General features: G+C 56.1%; 1 protein-coding gene across 1 annotated transcript in view; it reads right to left on the bottom strand.

Moving 5' to 3' along the window:
* Positions 1–23,321, bottom strand: part of Pkd1l2 (polycystin 1 like 2) — a 66,994-nt gene that overhangs the window by 22,851 nt on the left and 20,822 nt on the right. The window contains exons 12-29 of the mRNA XM_048354727.1: positions 22,250–22,367; positions 20,250–20,457; positions 18,320–18,440; positions 17,897–18,038; positions 16,776–16,952; positions 15,194–15,339; positions 14,192–14,386; positions 13,303–13,434; positions 11,273–11,455; positions 9,819–9,943; positions 8,774–8,897; positions 8,549–8,680; positions 7,642–7,864; positions 6,951–7,144; positions 2,860–3,090; positions 2,420–2,521; positions 1,345–1,523; positions 212–358 (exon numbers count right to left, since the gene is read on the bottom strand). Coding sequence (XP_048210684.1) covers positions 212–358; positions 1,345–1,523; positions 2,420–2,521; positions 2,860–3,090; positions 6,951–7,144; positions 7,642–7,864; positions 8,549–8,680; positions 8,774–8,897; positions 9,819–9,943; positions 11,273–11,455; positions 13,303–13,434; positions 14,192–14,386; positions 15,194–15,339; positions 16,776–16,952; positions 17,897–18,038; positions 18,320–18,440; positions 20,250–20,457; positions 22,250–22,367 — 2,879 coding nt within the window. The remainder of the gene's footprint in view (positions 1–211; positions 359–1,344; positions 1,524–2,419; positions 2,522–2,859; positions 3,091–6,950; positions 7,145–7,641; positions 7,865–8,548; positions 8,681–8,773; positions 8,898–9,818; positions 9,944–11,272; positions 11,456–13,302; positions 13,435–14,191; positions 14,387–15,193; positions 15,340–16,775; positions 16,953–17,896; positions 18,039–18,319; positions 18,441–20,249; positions 20,458–22,249; positions 22,368–23,321) is intronic.

The following is a 23,321-nucleotide window of genomic DNA, read 5'->3' as shown; positions in this document are numbered from 1 at the left end:
ACAGTCTGGTCACGACCACCCCGCTCGAAAGATGCCCAGGCCACTGGCCAATGTGCTTTCATTTACCAAAGAACATTTAATGAAAGCCAAGTATGGTGGTACACACCTGAAATCTCAGCACGCAGGAGGCTGAACAGGATGACTAACATAACACTCAGCTTAAAAAAAGGGAGCAGGGGGAATCAGATGCTTATAAAGAAAGGTAAAATACCTGAACTGCTTCCTATCCTGCTCGGTGGCCACTGGAAACACCTTGTCAAGAACACAGTCTCCAACATCAATGGACAGCCATGAATTGCAGAGGAAATACCACTTCTGGTCCGCCGCGGGGTCGTAGACCAGCACCCGGCTCACGTACCTGGAGAACGGAGCCGCGGGTGCGAGAACACGCGTGAGCTCAGACTGAGGCTCTCTGGGGCCCCTGGGGACAGGGACTCCTGGGAAGAGGGCGTGTGCTTCCTCGTCCCTGGCACTGGACGAAACCTGGCGGCCGGTGCGCTCAGCCAGTGGAAAGCCACCTCTGGCAAGTGGTCACTTCTTTACAAGGCAGGGGCCAAGGACACATTTGAAAACGATGGACCCTTCTCCTGGCACCCACCCAGGACCGCCGTCCAGCCGCAAGGGAGCCAAGCCAAAGGCAGGCTTCCGTATCCAAAAGACAGCGGTCTCCTGCGTTTCTAACCAGAAAACCAGGCTACCGTCCATCCAGGGCGACGGAGGTGCGGGAGGAAAGCGCGTCTTCCCGTGCATGGGGAGGCCGGGCACAGCCGTCGCCTTCTCAGTTGCCCTGTGGACACGGCGGCAAGGCCACAGCCAAGACGCCCTGCACTGCCTTCTCCCACTTCAGAGGAAATGCCCTCTCACCCATGCGAAGGCCCACGCGTCCTCCTGGGGTGCCCGGCTCCCGGTGATGCAGGGCCTGGCGCCATCAAGATCCAACTTGGATCAGCTCCAGGCACCCCCAAGAGGCTCGCTGAGCTCCATCACAGCTCCCTGCCCATCCCGAACCCCCTTTTCCCGGCACTGAGCCCATGGGCCCCATGAAGGAACGCCTCACACGCTCGGCTGCTGATGGCTGGTCTGGCTGATACCACTCACCTGGACCACAGTCTCAGGCCAGGGCTGGGGTAGGGCTAACTAACCCTGGACACGAGGGCTGTCGCTTCCATTCTTTCTGTCTACTGGTCTGGTGTATGTGGACCAGGAACCTCCCTGATACTTGGTTTCCTCATCTATGAGACACGTTTTGCTAGGACTCGTCCGGGCCAGGAAGGCGGCCACGTGCAGTAGCGCGCCCTGGCTTGCGCGTCCAAGGCCCTTGCGGTTTGCCTTCTCCCAGCTCACCAGGACGGCTGGTCCCCCGAGTTGTCATGCCACAGCCTGAGGCTCTGCAGTTCTCCCAGGGGGAACGGGGTGGAAAGCAGGAAGACATCCACTCCTCCTCGCTCAAACCCGGGGAAGTCGGGGTCTGACAGGTGGTGGGGTTCACTTTCTCCATCCAGGCCATACAGGGTGATAGTCACCTAAAATCCAGAGACCAGGTATGGCTATGCCTACTCGGTAACTAAACCCCTCCGGGCTTGGTTTCATCAGGGTGACCAGAAACCGACAAGCCCAATAAAACCTGGCCCTTTCTCCTCCTTCCTCCCATCCTGGACTAATGATATGTTCAATGCTGCTCAAGGTCTCTGAGACATGAATGAAAGAGTGCCACTACTTTGGGAATACACATTCCTGGGCCCAATGCCCTTGGCTCATGCCTGTAATCCTACCTCCTGACAAAGGCTGAGATCTAAGGATCGTGGTTCTAAGCCAGCCCCAGCAGGAGAGTCCATGAGACTCTTATCGCCAATTAACCACCAGAAAACCGGAAGTGGCGCTGTGACTCAAAGTGGTAGAGCACTAGACTTGAGCAAGAGCCTAGGGACACTGCCCAGGCCCCGAATTCAAGCCCCATAATCCCCCCCCCCCCCCATAAAAGAAAGAGAAAATATACATCCTCAGGCCCCACCATAAATCTACAAAGAATAATGAGAGCCAGGCTTAGGATGTGCTTTTCTGCTGCTGCCCAAGGGTTCATCTGATTCTTGGAGGTAAACTAGCATTATGGCAGATTCTGCCTTGATTGCGGAGTGGGCTTCTCAAGCACTTTTCCACCGCCTGTCTGCTTCATCTGTGCACAGATTTGCTTTTGGTCAGCAAACTGAACGCTTAGTGACTGGAGACAGCGAGAGAGAAGTATTGGCATCTTACGGTAATACGTTCATCGACAAAGATATTCTTTCCACTCAAATACAAAAATTGAAAGAGAAAGATCGCCAAGAACACAAATCCGTGTGCGGAAGTACATCCACTGTGGCAAAGCAGCACTGAACTGGGCGACACCAAGATCAGCCAATGGGTGTGGGGCTTGGGGTACCTTTGAAGATGTCGCTGCTCCCCGCCGGTGTCCAGTGTAGACTGTCACCAGGTAGTGGTACTGGGCAAAGGGATCGTTGTCCTCCAGCACTGTGACTTTCATCTGGACAGGAGGTAGGGAGGACTGCTCAGTGAGTTCACCTACCACACACCAGCCAAGGACGGGCGGAGCATTGGAACGGTTGAACGGGCACCGCACATCTGTCTGAGGGTAACGTTGAGCCTTAGATGGGTTAATGCCCAGTTTATACTGAGTCTTCCGCGGTTTGTCAGTAGCATGATCTCCCCAATAATTTGATAAAAAATGACATTTTTGCAGACAAAGAGGGTGAAGGGCCAGTTGGTCCGAGACGAGCCCAAGCGTTAGGTCCTGGACTCTAGAGCCTACCACGGCGGCCCCCTTGGGCTTCCCCCCCACGCCCAGGGGCCACACAACTTCACCTTGGCCTGATCCTGCGCGTCCTTCCTCCTTGCCCAGATCACCACCAACACGTAGACCAGGCAGAGGCAGCCCACGGTGCTCACGACCACGGGGTTATCCTCGAAGGTGGCAAAGAGTTCAGCCGTCTGGCGGACATCGACCGTATTGGGCATCACCAGGAAGGTGCTCCCAAAGAAGGTGAGGTGGTTGCAGAGGCAGTGCGTCTGGGAGGCGGTGGTCCGTGGCCCCACCTGCAACCCACCGGGCGTCAGGAGTGGAGATGCGCGGAAGTTCACCCCTGCCTCGCTGGAGCCCAGCACAGAAAAATGACTCCCGCTTTGGGATGGACCTTGGACAGTCAGTCAGCCAACCCCAGACACCAATATTCTTTAAATAAACAAGCCTGCCCTGAATAGCTACAGACATTCTCCTTGTCGATTCCCTAGGCCACAGAGTATATAGCAACCGCTGACACAGCACTTGTGCCGCGTTAGCCCTTCATAAATAATGCAGCGGTGGTCTAAAGATTTGGAGAATGTGTGTGAGTTGCCTGCCTATTACATCCTTTTTTTTAAAAAAAATATTTTTAAATCGGGTCTTGCTCTGTGGCCAAAGCTGGCCTGAACTTGGGATCCTCTTGCTTCAGTCTCCCGGATGCTGGGACTCGATGTATGTACCACCCTGCTCGGAGAATATTACACCTTATTATGTAAGGGAGCTCCTGTAGATTCCAGTATCCATAGGCAGCTGTGAAACTGATATTCCTCAGATATTGAGAGATATCCTGGAGACACAGGCTTCGGGAATCCTGCAGCCTTTTTTCATTTTTACTTAATTAAAAATTAATTTTAGCTGGGCACTGGTGGCTCATGCCTGTAATCTTAGCTATTCGGTTCAGGTAGCTGAGGTCTGAGGATTGCAGTTTGAAGACAGCCCAGTCAGGAAAGTCTGTGAGATGCACTAAACTACTAGAAACTACTACTAAACTACCATAGAAAGCCAGAAGTAGAGCTGTGGCTAGAGCACTAGCCTTGAGCAAAAGAAGCTCAGAGACAGTGCCCAGGCTCTGAGTTTAAGACCCAGTACCGGCATAAAAAAATTAATTTTAAGGGCTGGGAATATGGCCTAGTGGCAAGAGTGCTTGCCTCCTACACATGAAGCTCTCGGTTCGATTCCCCAGCACCACATATATGGAAAACGGCCAGAAGGGGCGCTGTGGCTCAGGTGGCAGAGTGCTAGCCTTGAGCAGGAAGAAGCCAGGGACAGTGCTCAGGCCCTGAGGCCAAGGCCCAGGACTGCCCCCCCCCCAAATTAATTAATTTTAAAATTCAGAGAGGTGGCCAAGTACAATAGCCCATGCCTGTAATTCTAGCTACTCAGGAGCCAGAGATTGAGAGGATTACAGCAGCCAGGGCCAAAAAAAAAAAGTCACAAGACCCCACCTCAACCAATAAAAATCTAGGTGTGGTAGCGTATACACCTGTCATTCCAGTTATACAGCAAACCTCAGATCGGAGACTCATGGTCCAAGCCAGCTGGTCATAAACTCAAGACCTTATTAGAAAAACAACTACAGGAAAAAATGGACTAGAGGTCTGACTCAAGTGATAGAACTCCTCCGAGCAAGCAGCCTAGCCCTGAGTTCAAACTGCAGTACAATAAACAAATGAGAGAGAGAGACAGAGAGACAGAGACAGAGACAGAGCTGAAACTAAGGTCTTGAGCATGCTAGACAAGCCATCTGCCACTAAGCCACATCCCCAGGCCGGAGACTATTACTCGGGACAAAGATCTTCCCACGCTCTGAGCACCCTGTCACTCTGCCTTCCCCGACTTAGAAGTGCGTTGCAGGTGAAGTTGGATTCATCTTGGTCCCACCACAGAAGCACCCAGCACCGCAGATTCGCCCTGTATCCCTCCTGCCTCCCACGCATCAGGTGCTCGCTGGGAGGACGCGCACTTGCTGGGAGCTCACGCCTGCGCCTTGCGGGAAGGGCCAGCTGAGCGCACGTCAGGGTAAACATCACACCTCCGTTTGCCCAGACTTCCCCTGCTTCCCAAACTGAAAGTTCCGAGCCCCCAGGACTCTAAGTCTGTAGCCCACTGAGCCAGTCCGGGGAGCCACCAAAGTATGGGGGTCACTTGGCTATGCAGCCGCTCCCTTGTGCTGAAGAAAGCCACGGCGGGCAGAGGGGAGCCAAGGGGGGCTGGGGCGGGTACCCTCACTCCCGCGCGGCCAGGGCAAGCCCTCCCCACCCCCGCAGCCAGCTGCGACCCCCGCCTCAGAACATCTGGTGGATGAAGACTTACTCCAGCCCTTCAGCCCACCGCTACCTTTCATTCTAGGCTCTGCTGCCCCGGAAAGGGCAGCCGACGGGCCCCTAGAAAGGGCTCTGTCTCTAGCACCTGCTGAGGAAGAACCCCCAAAGCCCAATTATAACCCGACAGGAAATTCTGCCCCTTGCTCTTAATGAACCACCTGCAAAGGCTGGCCACACACACTGGCCAGGTGCCAGCTGTTCATTACAGGCTTCAGGTGGGCCTTAGCTCTGTGCTGGCTCCGCTGTGTTTCTCACTGTTTCCTAACCCTGGTCAACGTCTGGCACAGCTGTGGGCCTGACAGGCGTACCTGGCCCCTGGAAGGGGTGGGGCTGGTTTCAGAGAAGACGCTCAAGCAGGGGCTGGAGTCCGGGGTGTCTTGGTTTATGCCTAATATCTTTGCCCTCCAAGGTCTCTCTCCTTCCTTCCTTCCTTCCTTCCTTCCTTCCTTCCTTCCTTCCTTCCTTCCTTCCTTCCTCCTCTCTCCCTCCCTCTCTCCCTCCTCTCCCTCCCTCCCTCCCTCCCTCTCATCAAGGTCTCAGACTTTCCATCCTGCTGCCTAAGTGCTGCTAATACAGGCTGCAGGGGTTTTACAAAGACCTTGAGGTCATTGGCTTCCCCAGACATTTCTAGCATGAGGGTCCCTTTTCTGAGAAGGGGGGGCATTTCTGGGGATTGAACCTAGACCCTCAGGCATACAAAGCCAAGTGCTCTACCGCTGAGCTACATCCCTAGCTGCCCACAAGGATCCCTGTGAGCATCTGAAATCAATCTGCGGATCTTCCTGGGATGGTAATGTGTGGTTGAGTAAATGAAAGGAGGGGCTTGTGGTCCATCGCTGGCTGGGTGATAAATGGTGACTCTACGTGGAGACGAGGGACGGGTCTGCCATGCTGTCGATGTCCAGCAGCAGGGCACTCGAGGCATGTGGGAGGAATAGGAGATTGGAGCCGGAATCAATGGAAGCACTGGAGCTTTCTGGGCAGGGGTGGGTAAGATGGGCATCCAGGAGGAGAAAGCAGCACACACAACACACGGAAGGGGACAGGGTAGTGCGGAGAAGACTCTAATGGCATCGTGGCCAAGGACTCTCTGTAGGACCACCATAATCCTCAGCTTCCTGGGGGCAGAGCTGAGTTGAGACAGAGATTTGATTGCAATTATTAAAGCCAACTGCCCTCCAGGGCCCAGCAGGGCTCCCGCAGGCCCGGGGAAGCAGTGTCACGTGGCCGGACCTTGAGTCTTGGCTTCTCCACATACTGGTGGCATTCAGGGCAAGTTAATTGAGTTTCCCGAGCCTTTGTCTCGTGGCCTATAAAATAGGATCGTTGCGAAGATGCGATGAGCTCATGCGAGCGGGGTAGGGAACACAATACGTGGCAGAGAATCAACGGGACAGTTGAGTTCATTTCCTTGGAAATGACACCCTGGCCTGCAGGGCTTCCTGAATCACTCGTCCACTCGCTCAGTGGTCATTTGTCTCCATGTCCTGTCTCCTGGGCCCTCACCCCGTGCTCTGGGGATAGCAGACAACTTTCCACGAACTCGTCTGTGGAGATCAGGCAGCCAACCGTGCTCGGAGCTTTGAAGGAGGGGCATGTGGGAAGACGCACCCAGCCGGGATGGAGCTTTCTCCAGAACGCAGTGCCTAGGCCAGGGGGCTACTACCCTCAGAGAGCCACGTGTGCAGCGGCCTCACGGAGGGGCACGGGCCTGAGGACTCTGGAGGGACCCCCGTATGAGCCACATACAGCTACCCGGCCTTGGTCGGTCTTTGCTTTCCTCTCCTTACCTGGCAGCCCGAGTTGTCCCAAGTCTCCTGGGCCTCATCCCAGAACACACAACCGGTCAGGAAGGTGGTGACCCCAACTGTGAGGGCTTTGCCAGCGTCTGGCTTCAGGCTGTACTCGGGGACCACAGTCACATAGTAGATGCCCTCCCCAGAGGGCAGGTCCGCGGGGCCCAGGATCCAGGTAGCCAGCTCGCCTGTGGGAAGCGGGCTCTGGTCAGCCGCAAGCCTCGCTGAGATGAGGTGGCCGTCACGGCTGACGTGGCGGGAGGCGGGCCCTGGAGCTCTCTCTGTTATCCTGGGAGTGGACACCGTTGCCCCCTGAGCCCAGAAGGGCCACCCCCGCGCAGAGCGCAGACTCGGGTCCGAAAGACAAGGGATCCTTACTGGCCACGTGGCTCGTTACTGAACCTCTCTGTTTTGTTCTGTTTCTGACAAGGGGAGACTTCAGTGGTCTCTATCCCAAAGGTTGCCACAGGGACTCTAGTAAGGACGGTTCTGGAAGGGCCTGTGGTCATCTTCATCAATGCTCTCCTAAGGTTGGCCAATGCCAATGCCACTAACAGCAACAGAACAAGCCACCGAGGGTGGCAGGTGCTTTTCCTCTGACTTTCCCCACGGCTTTTCTCCCTCAAGCTTGAATCCGCTCCAGCCCCAAGGGGCCCCGGAGAAGCCGCCCAGGGAACGGGGCTACCTGGAGCGGCTGCCGGCGGCAGGTGAGTTTGGGCGCGGTAGCTGGTCTCGTCGGGGTGGTGGCCGTAGCCGAGGCTGAGCACGAGCGGGAGGGCGGGCCTCCCGTGGAGCTGGATCCCCAGCGCGGCTCCCCGGGCCGTCACGTTCACCCGCAGCGCCCCACCAGGGGCCAGGCTCAGCACCGCGGGCTCGCCCAGCCCTTCCGCACGTCGGGGCAGCAGGATCTGTCACCAGAAACGAGGAGGTGGAGGGGACGCCCGTCAGGCAGCCTGGGGCCTGCGGTACGGAGCCACGCGGAGCCAGCACCCGCGAGCTGGAACCCGCGCGGTGCTTGGGCCTCCGTGTTCCTTCTGCCGTCAGATCGCGTTTTCCTCATCCGTAGTTACGCCGCCCTGCCCAGGGCCCCTACCCCGGACAATCAAGGCTCAACCCTCCCCCCCTCCCTCTCAAGGACCGAATCTCAGTCACATCTACAAAGTCCTGCTTCAGGGATGACGGACTTCAGGGATGAGGAAGTCGACATCGGTGATGAGGAAACTACGCAGACGAAGAGGAGAAGAAAAACCATCACAACCTTGAAGGTATCTGGACTCGCACTGCACCACAGTGTCCTCGTGGCTTTGTTTAAGGAAAATCTAGCGGCACAGTTCAGAGGCCATGGCGATGGCTCGTGTAATGAGGATCATTAAAACCCCAACAACAGGTTCGTACGCCTAGAGAAACCAAGACACCGCAGGACGGGTGGGTGAACGTACACTTGCGGGCCTACGCTCATGCAGTGTTAAAGGCAGGGAGAGGGTCATTGGGGACGATTCTCTTCTTTATAGACCCAGCCAGCTCCGGCTCTGACTCAATTGAAGAAGAAAATCAAGTGTCATCTGACCCCCTAACAGCACCCCTATTTCTACCTCAATATCCTCAGACAGGTTCTTCACAGGGATGGGCTGTCCACGGAGGCTGGTCACGAGGAGCCCACCGACAGTCCCACTGATGTCAAATGGGCTTCTGGCTGGGAAGGGGCTCTTGGGGAAACTCATCATCTGAAAGCCAGAGGATGGAGCATTGGCCCAGGCCCCCGGGGCTGGTGAGGCCCTAAGACAGGGCTGTCCCCAAGGAGATGTTTCTGTTGTTACCCTGATATCCACAGGCTCGCTGTCATCCTGCGTGGGGCAGAGGGAGGAGGCAGGCAGCGTGAAAGCCGCGGAGTCGGAGGCAGGGATGTGCACGGAGGAGCCCCTCCACGTCCGTGGCTGTATTCTGGTCATAGGGCGAGGAAAGAATCGGTGTGACCATGTGGGAGGGAGAGCCCTGTGCGGCCCGTGCTCAGAGAGACCACGGTCTATCAGAGAGATGTCGTCAGCCAGGTCTCAGGTTGGTACCAGCAGCAGGAGCCTCCTCAGAGAAGCCGGGGCCCCTGGATCACCACAAAGCCAGCCTCGCTCACTGCTGAGCCCCCCCCCCCACCCAGTTCCTAAGCGCCTGGCACTTGGTAGCTGATCGACAGGTTAAATGAATACATAAGCTTGGATGTAGACATATCTGTGGGTTTCTGCCCTCTGCCTGCCTGCCTTGGCCTCGGGTGTCATGGGCTCTCAGCTCCATCTTTTCCAGACTTTGCTCTGTCCCCATCAGATTAGACTGGAGACCTGGTTCTAGACCTTCGCTCAGATCTGGAGGCCCTGGGGCCCAGTGGAGCAACCCTGGCCTGAGGACCCCAAGTCTGGGGCTCAGTTTGAGGCCTGCAACGTGGTCCGGTGCTGGTCAGGTGGGGAGAGGAGGGAGGAAGGCATCCCCAGGAACTGGTCAGAACTTAGCAAGATGGATGCCCCGTGGAGAAACTCCCTCCAGACCTAGGAGAAATGGACTGGCTGGCACACCCATGACAGGGTTCGCAGTGGAGGGCCCTCCCGCCAGCCCTCCCCCCGCCCCCTCCCCCACAGCTCCACACTCACTCCCATGGCTGTAACACCTCCTCTTCCCTCACCACAAACACCCACCCTCCTGGGGGGCGGGTGTTCTCCAGACAGAAGCCCTCCCACCCCCAGGTCTAGGCACCGACACTTCAGATCCAGGGCTAGCCTCCTGGGCTCTGCCTGCCCCAGCGTCTTGGGATCTAGTTGTGGAATCGGGGCGGCGAGGGCATGAGCTTTCTTGGGGATGCGCAGCGCAGCTGGTTACCTGTGTGTGTACACGGAGATGGAAGGCGTGACGAGGGTGGCTGGAAGGCCCCCAGGAAGTGTCCCCAGCAGGAGGGAGGTCTGCACACGCTCCACAGCCTTGAGCATCGGGGCTAGCCTAGCAACCTGGGAAGAGGCAAGAGGAAGCCACTGTGAACTGCGGCCCTCGGCCACCTCCGGCCACTGTCACCAGGCTCCTGTCCTTGTCAGGAGTAGAAGGGACAGTGGGAGGTGGGAAAGGGCCTGTGGATAACGGCAAGAGCAGCACATACAGGGACTGGTGACGCCTGGCCCCTGCGCGCTCTTCGCAGCCTCCCGGCTGCTCGGAGGACAGGTGTTTTGCTCTCTTGAGCAGCAAGGGAAACAGAGGCATGGGGAGGGAAGATAACTTGGGGGAAGTGGTGTCTTGATAGACAGAAGAAAGAGCCAGGTCTCGTGGGGAAACTTCTAGCATCATGGCTCATGTATTGAGCCATTGTGCTATTTGGCTCTGTGCAGCCGACAGCCACACCTGGCCAGGTGTGTGCCCCCAGGACGGGTGGGAAGCCGTGGGTAAAGCCATTCAAAAGATGTGTCCTCGTGATGCCAAGGCTAGGGTGAGAATCCAGGAGGGCGGGGCATTGCACGGCGTGCGTATGGGGCGTACAGGCTGTGTGTGTATGTGCGTGTGACCATCAGGATGTGCAGCGTAAGTATTGGAGCGTGCCACATGCAATCTGTAGGAGGGCGTTACACGTGACTGTATGAATGCACGTGACTGTCCCTCCCCGGGGGTTATCGAAATGCCTAGGAGTGTGAGGGCAGCTACATGGAAGAGCTATGTGAGAGTCTGTGCGTAACTATGTTGCTATGTGTGAAGGTGTGTGTAAAGTATACAGGTGTGTGTGAGTGTTGGTGAGGGTGCCGGGCTGAATATGGACGTGTCGCGGTGTGTCTGAATCTGTGGCCATGTGTGAGCATGTGCCTTTGCCTTGCTTGTTTGGCGGTATGGGGGTTTGAACTGAAGACCTCGTGCTATCCGAGCAGGCAGGAGCCACTGTGCCCGTAAGCGTGCGTCTTTGCGTTCGGTCGTCTTTGTATGAGGCTATCCTCTCGGTCCTCCTGCCAAGGAAAGCTGACTCGCAAGGGGGCACACAGGATCGCCCCGACAGAGGCTGCTGATCTGCGGTGAGCTGGGACACTTCCACTGGCAGGTGAGGAGTGTGGGTTCCATCACACGGTGCCCTGTGACATAGCTTGCAGGGGACACAAGGCAGGGCTCCGATTCAGGCTGCCCGCTTCCAGGCCCCACACTCTGCCCATTACACCACACGGCCTCCCAGGGGTGCTGATCCCTGGATCATCTCTTCCAACTCCTTGGGAAACACGACAGTTTCAGATTCCTTGCCTGTGGGAAGGGGGTGCGAGCTGGGTACACAGTGGGCATGCGGTCGGTACCTGGCCTGAGGCACCCACCTGGCTGCTGTTGGTGTCCATGGGCTCTTCTGGTTGGTTGCTCAGAGAAGCTTCCAGTACACTGCCCACAGCCCAAAGCAAGTCACCGGTGGCTGCCTGGCGCCTCTGGTCCTCAGGACGGGCCTTGGCACTCGCTGTCAACAGGACTTCACTGGCCTGCTGCAGAGCCTGGCTAGCCATCCACTGAGTACAACCAAAGAAGGAAATGCAGTGCGAACCCCTGCCCGGGAAGGACCAGCCCCTGTGCCATTGCAGGGATACAGGATGGAGGGGAGGGGAGCAAGGTAGGGACCTAGGCCAAGGAAGATTTGAGCCAGGCGCTTCATATAAACAGCCCATATTCCTCACTGAAGACTGGATCCTTCCTCCTCACAAGGCTCTAAGTTCCTCCAGAAAGGAGGAATTCTGAATTCTTCCCAGAGTGCTTTGTGGAGTGATCTGCACGTCGTAGGTAGTTGTGAATAGACATGTGGATGATAGATGGTGGATAGGTGAGTGGGTGAAAGGGTGGAAGGAAGATGAATGGATGGATGGAAGTTGGAGGGACGGATGGATGGGTAGAGGATGGGAGGATGGATGGGTGGATGGATGGATGGATGGAGGATGGGAGGGTGGATGGATGGATGGATGGAGGATGGGAGGATGGATGGATGGATGGATGGATGGATGGAGGATGGGAGGATGGATGGATGGATGGATGGAGGGTGGGAGGATGGCTGGCTGGGAGGATGGCTGGCTGGATGCATAGATAGAGGATGGGAGGATGGATTGATGGATGGATGGAGGGTGGGAGGATGGCTGGCTGGCTGGGTAGAGGATAGGAGGATACATGGATGGATGGATAGATGGATGGATGGGTAGAGGATGGGAGGGTGGCTGGATGGAACCATGGGTAGGCAGGTGGATAAGGGTGGGTGAGCAAATGGATGATGCGTAGACACAGTCCTTTATTATAATGTTACCTTTTCATGAAATTATGTGTCTGTTACCCTAATAGTCTGAACGTGCCTTGAGGGCATTCTATACATGTGCCTTGCTGCTGAATTCTCAATGAACTCAGTGCGTGGTACATAGGCCTTCAGGAGAGGCTGCTGATTGAGTGAACGCACAGAGGATAGAAGGAAGGATGCACACAGAGCATATGACGGAGCACAGGACCCGTCTGAGTGTGATGTGGGTGGATGATGCCAGCCTTACCAGCTTCAGGCCAGGGCATTTGTGGAGACAGCTCCTGGCAGAGGGAGGGAGGGAGGGAGGGCCAAGAGTGGTTTCCCTCTTGCTCATTTATGGCTTCTTTTTAACCCTGGGCTGTTTAGTGCAGGGAACATGTGCTTTGATCTGAATTTTCCAGGAAGGAGATCCTGAGGCCAGAGCATGAGAACAAGCCATTTGTTCGGAGGTGACTCCAGGGAACACCCTTCAAGGAGCGAGGGCGTGAGACAGGAGAGGGCCAGAATCCAGTGCAGAAAGCACAGTCAGGCCCAATGCCTGGGACTTGGTCCTGCGTGGGAGTTATCCAGCACAAAGAGTTATGGTAGCTGGGCTCTCTGTGCACAAATTCCCTGCTGCTGGGGCGGGCGGAGGGGCAGATGGAGGGGAAGAACTTCAGGCTGGGAAGGAAGGAGCTGAGAGCTGGACATCACAATGGACTTGAGATTGGCGTGCACTGAGATGGGAAGATGAGGTGGTTCAGCCGCAGCTCCTGGCGACCCAACTGTGAACAGGATCCAGGTACTCCTTCCAGTTGCTCACCAGTGGGTCGAGAGGAAAGGGCAGGAACAGGAAGGTCACCACACAGAATGAGGCATAGTTACCGAAGGGTGTCTACCCATACATCGCCTGGCAGGACCATGGGAAGGAAGATGGCAGAATTCTTGGCAGCTACCAGCGAGCTCTGAGACTGTGAGACCCCTTGACCTATGCCTGGCTGGGTTGTCACTTTCCTGTTGTGTTGTCGTGTGTGTGTGTGTGTGTGTGTGTGTGTGTGTGTGTGTGTGACACAGCCGGGCTCGGCTGGTGGGAAATCTCACCTGGGAGGAGGGTGTGAGCTCTTCGTGGAGGCTGGTCAGCTCCCTCAGCACCTCAGCCAGCCTCTGAACACTCTGCATGTCCTCTAGGCTGCCGATGACCATGGACAGTGACTGCAGGACGTGTTCTCTGACCTTGGGACAGGGAGAGAAAGGCCAGGAGAGAAAATGAAACTCCGGAGGCCCTGTGGAAGAATTTCAGGAATAGCTGGGGTCAGAAGAATATCTAGGGTTTCCTGTGTCCACACCTTAACCCTTGAAACGTGTGAACATGCTACCTCAGAGGAAAAAAAGGACATTTTGACCTCTGGAGATGTGACTAGAGATCCAGAGACGAGGACGGAGTTGTGGATTAACAGTGAGGATGTTAGGCCCGTAGGGAGGAAAGGAGGTGAATCAGGGAAGCAGACAGATGTTGGAGGCAGCAGTGAAAAAGAAGAGAGAACGGTAAGGGAGAGGAGAAAGCTTTGATGACAGGGAAGAGGCCATGAGATAAGGATTTCAGGTGACCTCGAAAAGCTGGAAAAGGTAAGGAGTGGATTCTCCACTAGTGTCTCCTGGAGATTTTCAGTCTGGCTTAGCCACACTTGACCTAGACCAAGTCACTTTCCTACTCTGGGCCGTGGTGTCATCATTTATTAACAGAAGGGGCCAGAATCGTGCTCTTCGGATTCCCAAAGCCCAGGACTTGTGATAGTGAACAAAGGATGCTGGTTATCAACAGGGAAGACCTTTCTTCTCTTTCCCTCACTGGAAGGACCAGCGTGGGAGGTGACATGAACCACTGGCAGATGCGAGTCTTCTACATTGATCCATGAGCCCTGCCCCGTCTGACCCCAAGAGACCCCCGAGACCCCAATGGGAGACATAGCCAAGGAGTGTGTTTTGGTACCTTCTGTCTGGTGTCCGCTGTTAGCAGTTGCCCAGAGTCCTGGCCTAGGTCTTCTTGGTTCAGCATGGAGGACACAGACCTGGCCAGCTGGAGAAGTTGCTCAGGGCCATGCTCGCCTTGTAGAGCAGCGGTGACTCTTTCCAGCATGGCAGCCTGGAACGCCCCCTCCTCCATACCTGTGTCCCCGAGCCCCACCTGCGGAGAAACGGAAATGGGTTCAGTGGCCAATGGGGAGCCCAGCGGGCCTGGCATGGGGCTCTTAGGCACCTCCTGCAGCTGGAGGGTACCGGGTCCCGCTTGTGCCAGGCAGCCGACAGCCACCAGAACGAAGGGCAAGCCCCTGGCATCACTTCCAGTTGCCGACTTCATGCCCTTGAGCTCAGCTTGACTCTTGACCTTTGAGCTTCCCTTGCAATTTATCAAGGTTTTGCTTTGAGTCCTTGAGGCTGGTCTGGGTCCTTCTCCCTCCGAAGGTGCGGGCTTAGTGCTCGCCTGGATCCTTCTGCTCTACCCTACCCCTTGCTCCCAGGACCTAGCCTTATGCTAATAATTTAGTCAGAGAGCTACAAAGGTAGAGGCCAAGTTCACGTGCTTGTGGCTGGATCCCCAGGACTTGGGATGTAGTAGACATTCTGTAAGTATTTGTTAAAGGAATGAGTGATCCAGGTGCCGGTGGCTCACACCCATAACCCTAGCTACTCAGGAGGCTGAGATCCCAGGATCTCAGTTCAAAGCCAGCCCAGGCAGGAAAGTCCAGGAGACCCTTACCTTCAATTAACTATTAGAAAACCAGAAGTTGAGCTGTGGCTCACAGTGCTAGCCTTGAGCAAAACAGAACCCAGGGACAGCTCCCAGGCCCTGAGTTTAAGCCTCTTAACCATGATGATGATGATGATAAAGAAATGAGCAAGTCAGTGATTCATCAGCCATGCCCGTGGCTACCTTCCACCCAGCCATCCTTGAGGTGATATTCAAGAAAAAAGGACTGTCTCTACCACCCACCTTCACCATTGCATGGGTCTGCTGTCTGTCCCCTGCCTGGTTGGTGACAGAAATGATCACTGTCAGCACAAAGTCTTTGTGGCCTTTTCCAAGCGGTAGGTACACAGATGGAAGGGCTGGTTCAGGGCCACAGTGCAGGCAGGAACCTGGTATAATAGAAATTGAGCAACTAAGGTGGCATCTCCAAGCCCAGGGAGACTGCCATCAACTAAGTGCCCAGGACACACGGACACACACACACACACACACACACACACACACACACACACACACACATTTGTTGTAAAAGTAGGGAATGAATATTCTTTTTATCCTTCAATGGGACCTGTCAATCATTGGAATCACCAATCGTTGTACAGTGTGCTATACAGTGATTTGCTGTTGAATGTTCAGTTTGTTTGTTTGAGTCAGGATCTATGTAGTGACTTGGCCTTGAACTCAATACGTCACCCAGACTGGCTTCAAACTCTTGGTCCTCTTGCTTTAACCTCCCAAGGGCTGGGATTACCAGTATGCACTACCACACCTAGCTGAATGCTCATTTTCACACAGTCATACCCTCTTGCCTTCTTCTATAAGACTAAATACTAAAGGGAACAACCAATCAGAATTAGAGCAGCTGTTCTGCCGCCTCCTGGAAAAGTAGGAGCCAGAAAGGAGGCGGCAGGTAATGCAGGTTGAAATCTACTCCGTTCACTTGGATTTTTTCCCTCTCTGACAGGGCACCCATTAAACTTCACTCCTGGATCCTCAGAAGAACTTACGCCCGTTTTTCCATGATCAAGGCACGCAGTGTCTATCATTGGGCTGTCTGATGCCGGGTATTAGGAAGCACTGACATAATAGGCACTGTGCCTAGGTTCAGAGGAAAGTTCCAGACCAACTAGAACCGTTGCTTGGGACCTTCTGAAAGGATCACAAGATACCCATGAGGATGAGGAGGGAAAAAGGAATCCGATAAGCTCTCCAAGAACCGACTACCGACAAAATGACAGAAAAGAATGGGATTGGGCTGTCCCACCCTCCTGCCAATGCCCGTTGTGGTCCTGGCCGTGGGTATTAGGGTATTGAGTGACGATGTGGGATCTCAGGCAGGTGGACAGGGTCTGTGATCGTCCTCCCCTGGAAACTTAGCCGCAATGTTCTTTCAGCTCAGCCTGTCCTGTGACGTGGTCATTCTCTGACGCTGCCTTGTGAAGCAGGGTCTGTGTCATCACCGAAGGTCCCGCATGCCAGACCCTTCACTCTCTTCCCAAGTAGTTCCAGAATCTCAGCATCATGGTTGCATAGTTACAGGGGGGGCGGGGGGAAAGGAGCTGTGTCCTGCTTCATCCTCATGTGTCATGCTCCTGGGTCTCTTTTTCCTTCTCTCCCTTACGCCACTTATAGAGAAGTCATTCTGGGGTTGTGCAGGAGCTGCTGTTGGAACCTGCTCCTCGTGTCCCTGTGGTGTGATAGCTAGGCCAGCGCCTTGAGAGAGGCCAATTCAGAGGACCCTTTCGTCCTGCCAACATCTCACTGACGGAGGGAGAGTCACACAGTCCCTGTTCTGGATGAGGGGCGAGTAATCCCAAGATGGTACCTGATTCTAGACAGAAGCAGTACTCCAGGGGCTCCAGGCCTGCAGAGGCCGTACAGAGAACGGCAAAGCTGGTCAGCACGGTGCCCTCCTCTGGGGCAATCGCGCAGGTGGGCACCTCGGGTGTAGGCAGAGAGCTAATCACATAGGTGTCCTCCCCGTAGGCCTGCCTGGTCAGCGCTGGGGGAAAGACACATCGCCATGCTTCAGGGTGACCTGGACAGCTCCTCCTGCCCTCCCCCCACCCCCGATCCAGAGCTCTCTGGAGCGTCCCGTCCTCCTATCTAATAATGCCCCCCTGATGCCGAGTCCCGGGAGACTGGGCAGGCCCTCAAGGTGCTCGGGTGGTAGGATTGTGAGTTCCAGGTATGAGAGAGACAGGGAGGGGGGAGGAGAGAGACAGAGAGAGACAGACACAGAGAGAGACAGAGAGAAAGAAATTGGGCAGAAATAATAGAAGAGAATCAGATAGATCTGAGCTGGAATTCCAGTTCTGCCACTTACTTTACCATCCAAGTGACTTGGGCTTGAGCTTTTCGAGGGCTAATGTATCATCTGTAAAGTGGGGCCGCTAATAATCATGTTTCCTACACTGGGATTATTTCTTTGCTTTTGAGACAGCGTCCTGGCTATGTAGTCCAAGCTGCCTTGGAACTCTTGTTTCTTTTCCTTTGTGCCAATTTTGCAGCTTGGGCTCAGGGCCTGAGCGCTGTCCCTGAACTTTTGTCCTTAAGCCTAGCGCTCTACCACTTGAGCCACAGCTCCGCTTCTGGCTTTTTTGATGTTTAATTGGAGATAAGCGTATCACAGACTTTCCTGCCCAGGCTGGCTTTGAACCTGGATCCTCAGATCTCAGCCTCCTGAGTAGCTAGGATGACAGGCCTGAGCCGCCAGGGCCCCCACCTGGCTTTGAACTCCTGACTTTCCCACCTCAACCTCCAAACGTCACCAGGCCCAGCTGAGCTAAATGAGCCCTCTGCCTTCCCGGCCACACCGGCTCAGGCCTCGGGAAACCTTCTTCACCCAGAGTCTCCCTGTGCAGTTCCCCCCAGAGCCCCGGCCGCCCTCCACCTTCCTGCGATTGTCTGGGCTCCCTGACAGCAGGAGGCGGGGTGGCGTCTCACCCGTGACCCTGATCCAGACGACCGGTCCCCGGGTCTTCAGGGAGCTGCCGTTGAGCAGCAGGGTGGACGGGCCCTCCTGAAGAAGGGTCAGAGCGCGGGTCTGGAACCCCGCGAGGCCGCAGGCAGCAGGGGGAGGCTCGGCCTGCAGGAGAGCGGGGCTTAGGGCCTCTGGGTCTGTAGCCAGGAGCCCAGGCCTCGTAGCATGGTGGCTCGTGCCCCCGGGAATTTCATCTCACGTGGAGGTGGCCGTGGGGACCCCCCAGCATGGGGAGGAGGCGCCCGAGCGGGGGGTCTGCGTGCGGGTTGCTTGGGGAAGGAGAGGCTTCAGAGCGAGCTCCCCAGCGCCGCTGGCCTTGCTTCTGTGTCTCCCCCAACCCTGCTGGGAATGCCCCCCGCCTCTCCACGCGGGGCTGCCGTCCTCACCTTGTCTGGGGACGAGCTGTCCAAGTACCAGCGGAAGGCGGCGTCCGGGGCGGCCTTTCCCAGGGCGACGCTGAGCAGCACATCCGCGCCCGCATCCGCCCGCTGGCAGTTCCGCTCACAGCTGGGAAGGGATCGGGGAGCAGGGCGAGGAGGCTCCCTCAGACACGAGGCGAAGCCCCCTCTTCTGCCCGGAGGGTGGGGAGGGGCCTTTCTCCAAACAGAACGCGGCGTCAAAGCGGCCCCTGGCCCCAGCCGCGTCAGAACCCAGCCCTGCTCCTACGGGGGGGCGGACAGACCCGTGACCTGACAAAACTCCCACGCCACTCATTCCCCGGGTGCTACCGTGGGACGTTCGGGGGGCTGAGACAAGTCCTTAGGTTCAAATCTCCACCCGGCTACTTCGGAATGGTCACCCTGTATAAGTCACTCAGAGGCTGAGCCTCAGTTTCCTCACTGGCAAACTGAGGAGGCAACCCCCTCCCCCCCCAAAAAAAACTTCTGTGCATCTTTTTAGTTCTAATTATAGTAAATGAAGCTGGTGTTTCGTGGGGAGCATGCCAGACACAAATGACACCCACAGAGATCAACACCCACCCCCCCCCCCCGTGCTCACCAGAGCCCTGAGAGGGACACAGCAGAAGTCCCTGAGCACTGAGTTTATGTGATTTGTCCCTCGTGACCCAGCTCCTAAGCGCGTCCACGGAGCCTGGACTCGCGTGATGGCTCCCCGTCCCGGGCCTTCTCTACACTGCCCTGCTCCCTTCTGGACCCTCAAGAGGCCACCCCGGCATCTCCCACATGCACTCCGTCCCTTGGGACTGTTTGGGTTAACTCTCTAAGCTTTCCCGTCTTCCTGCGTCGCTTCTCACCATCCGCCCCGGTACAAGGAGACTCAGCGGACTCTACTGGTCTTCCAGATCATTCCCCGGCGCTTTGTGGCTGAGTCCTCCAAGATCAACCTCTATAGTCGGTGCTTCCGCAGCGCCACGCCCTAGGCGGTGGGGGGCACTGGTGGAGGGCCCGTGGGAGTAGGTAGAGAGGAGGAGGATTTACCGCTGCTCCACCTTCCCTCTCCTTTTCCTGAAGGGCTGCAGAGGCCATGCCCTTCTATCCAAGGCCACAGCTTAGCTGGCAGGAACTTCCAGTCCCCCCCTCTGTCCCCACCTCTGCGGTCCTCGGAGCAATGGCTTCCCCTGGGACGGTCCTGTGTGGCCCCCTTGGTTGCCCCTTAGCCCTGCTACGCTGTCAGGGGACGCTCATCCCTCTGTGGTCGAGTCCTCGTGAGAGGAAGCCATCTGCTTCCCGCAGGGACCCAGCCACCAGGCCCGCTGCCCGGAGCTCTGCTTACCTAGACTCCTAAAGTGCCCGGGGAATCTCCCGAGGCCGCCCTGCCCGTTCTCTACCCTGCGAGCCGAGTGTTTGGAAGCCAGACGGGACCACGTCCTGCTCGGGACTTCCAGATGGCTTCTCTCTGCCACTTTTAGAGGAAGACCTCAAGTCTGGCATGTCCTGGAGACCTGCCTCCTCCTTTGACTCCTTCCTACACCGCGCTCCTCTTCTATACCAGAGGAAACTGGCCTCTTTCTCGTCTGCCATCCTCTTGCCTCCCTCCCGCCCGCCCCATCTGTGCCCTCTCCAGTTATCCTTTTCCTGGCTATGTTAGTTCCTCCTGTTCCCCTCTCTATCTCTGCTCACCCCCGGCTCCGATGGGGTGCCCTCTATGACTCCTAATCAAGGAAAGCGTCATACGTGCGCTCTCTCCTTCTGCTCCTTTGTGTAAAGCAAGCGTGGCTGATCCTCAGATGGTAACCCCATGAGAACAGCGACCGGCGGGCTTGCCCAGCCCCGCACGGCTTGCCCTAAGTCAGGACATCCCCGGTGGGCCCTTCGTAAGCCTGGGCTGCTGCGTGAGCGTGCCTCCGTGCCTCACCTGACTCGGGGCTCGAGCTCCAGGGGGGCAGACACGTAGAGGCAATGCTCCGTCTCCTTCTCGAACTCCTGGCCCCTTAGAATGGCCAGGCGCAAGGTGACGGCCGACCCGGGCGGTGGCAGGCAGGATGGCGGGATCGCCAGTTCCCTCTGGGCTGTGCCGAGCCGCTGCCTCTCAACACAGTTGCTCCACTGATCCCAGCAGTGCCCTGGGCGGGGGGGATGTGGGGGGGACCCTGTTACCCATGGCACACACGGCTGCCTTCTGGCTTGAGATTTGCGGAAGAGGAGCCTCGTCTTTGGTGCAGCTGTCCCCCGTTGGGGTTCAGCTTTGGCCTTGAGGGGGAAGGGCATTGGAGAGCGCTGCGAGACGCCGCCCTTCCCCCAGCCCTGGGGGAATGCGGAAGCAGGCCACAATTCTCTGGGTCCGGAACCAGAAGAACTGGCTTTGCCACCAGCCCCCAAACCTTCTCGCCAGCCCATGTGCCCCCCATCTTCGCGGGCTTTGCCCATGGGGTGGTGCTATGCAAGTGACGTTAGCTCATGAGGGGGTCCTATGACAAGCTCGCCAGCCTATCACCAGCTCTTGGTCGATCACCCCTTTTCTCGTCACCCCTACTATATCAACTGTTAGCCACTCCCTTATTAAATCAGATTTGCTCTCGAAGCGTCTCCGAGATCCGCGTATGCCTGGCTTTCTTCACGGGTAAGGAGGGAGGTAAAGCGATCTCGTACGGCCGCGTGCACCTGAGGTCTTTCCTGAGCCCCCCCACTCCACTCTGGCCTTACCTGTGGGTCGGGTGACCAGGGGAGAGGGTGAGAAAGGGAGCGATTAGAGTAGAGTAGAGCCTGACCCCCCCCCCCCCCCGTGCCAGGGGAGGCGACCCGAGCCCGGCATTTTGGGGGACCCTGTTACCCACGGCACACACGGCTGCCTCCTGGCTTGAGATTTTCAGAAGAGGAGCCTCGTCTTTGGTGCAGCTGTCCTCCTGCACAGAGGAGGCTAAGTCCCTCTGGGGTGTGTCAGCCCCTGGAGCCGCCTCTCCAGTGGCAGGCTGCTGTCTCCTCTGCTTTTGGTGACAGCTCCATCAGTTCAACTCCCCTGACTGACGTCTACCCATCCATTCTTCACCCTCCATCCCTCCCACATGCTCATCCGTCGCAAAATACACCCCCCCCCCCCAGGCTAGGCTCTGTTCAGTTGCCTACACTCTGCACTCCATGCGGTATCAAAAGCCGTGAGCTCATGTCTGACATTTGAGCCGGTGACTCCGTTTTCAGAAATTTCGTTACGAAAGCAAGCACAGACGTTAACAGATTGAACAAAGGGCAATCCTGCGTGCAAAAGAGCAAACCGTTGGAAATAACCTAAATGTCCAAAACAACAATCCTGGTGAAAAATAAGTAAGAAAAAATAAAACCAATCCTGGTGAATAAATGACCGTAGGTTAGCTGGATCACAGCCTATTGTGAATCTATTCATTATGAAAGTCAAGGCAGACAAGAAGACATGTAACATTGAACTGTGCAGGATTTGTTGTCCAATGGAAAAAATGTTAACAGAGCAACAGGTCCCGTGTGAATGATATTCCTTTTATTTCTAAGACAATGCATATGCTTCTAGACTATAACCCTATGAAAAGGAGGTCACTCGTTTCTAAATGCCTGTGCTACCCTCTTGGTTTGCCAAAAGATAGCTGACCTTTGCCTTTTTAAAGGGAGAGGGGAAGGGCGCAGCCCAGAGAGGAAAGGGGAGGAGTATTTCACCACTGACCGTGTTTGGGATTGTCAGTGCATGCTAATAAGAAAGTACATCCCCATGCCCCCTGCCTCCGGGGCCATTCCTCTCCGTACGTGCCATCGCTTCCTAGCTTCCATTTCCGTGTAACTTACAACCAGGCGTAAGTGATGCACACGTGAAGACAAAGAAAAAATGATAACAGAGGCTGATGCCCTCTGCCATTTCCTGGAAAGGACCGCCCAAGAACTCATACCACCTACCGCAGGACCAGCGGAAGCGGACGTCCTCGTCACCAGCGGGCCAGCCCAACGTGACTGTGGTGAACGGGTCCACGTACAGACCAGGCTTGACATATACCTCCAAATCCGCTCTGCGTCCCTGCAGAAGAAGCGGGGCGCTGGTGAGGCCTCTCCCCATCAATGACTCAGCCTCGACGTGCTGTAGCCAACCCATCCACCGCCTGAGAGCACTGTGTGCCCAGAGTAGCTACGGTAGGAGACATGGAGCCGGGGAAGACCCTGGCTAATCCACCTGGCTGCCTTCATGAGGCACCAGGTGCAGTGTTCACAATCACTCGGTAAGTAGGCCTGTTCTCAGTGTGGGCTCGGGACCCATCACGCCTTCAGTGCACAGACTTCGTGTTGGGAGAGACCTGCACTGATACCTGGAGATGCAGGAGCAAGGACCAGTCCTTGCCCTGAAGTTAGGAAAGCTGGGCATATACACGGACAGTTAGAACTCAGAGCAATGACTGTGCCATCGTACAGGAAATCCCACGAGACCAGTAGACTGGAAAGAAAGGCAGAATGTAGGCCTGGGGCCATGCTTTGTGGTATATGTTTGTCAATCCAAGTATTTGGAAGGCAGAGGCCAGAAGTTCATGAGTGCATGACCAGCCAAGGCAAAGTTTTTGAGACTGTCTCAAAGATAAGTTGTGATGGAGCGTGCCTGTCATCCTAGCTACTTAGGAGTCCAGCAAATGGGAGGATCCTGGTTTGAGGTCAGGTCAGGCAGAGAGTTCACCGGGCCCTTCCTCAGTCCATAGCTGGGCGTCGTGGTGTGTGCCTGTCATCCTAAACTAGCTGGGAGGCCGAGGTTGGGAGAGCTGTGCTTCTAGGCCAGCCCAGGTAGAGAAACGTATGAGACTCCATCTCAGTGGGAAGAATCTGGGTGTGATCCCACATACCTGTCATCTCAGCTAGGCTCGGAAGACTACACTAGGAGGACTATGGTCCAGGTATACACCTAGGCAGAAAGCAAAAGCCTATCTAAAAATAGTAATAACAATAACCCGAGTGAAAAGACCTGGGAGGATGGTACAAGGGGCAGTGG

The sequence above is a fragment of the Perognathus longimembris genome, chromosome 10, assembly GCF_023159225.1.
Source record: "Perognathus longimembris pacificus isolate PPM17 chromosome 10, ASM2315922v1, whole genome shotgun sequence".
NCBI lineage: Eukaryota > Metazoa > Chordata > Mammalia > Rodentia > Heteromyidae > Perognathus > Perognathus longimembris.
This window is presented reverse-complemented; position numbering and strand designations above follow the sequence as displayed.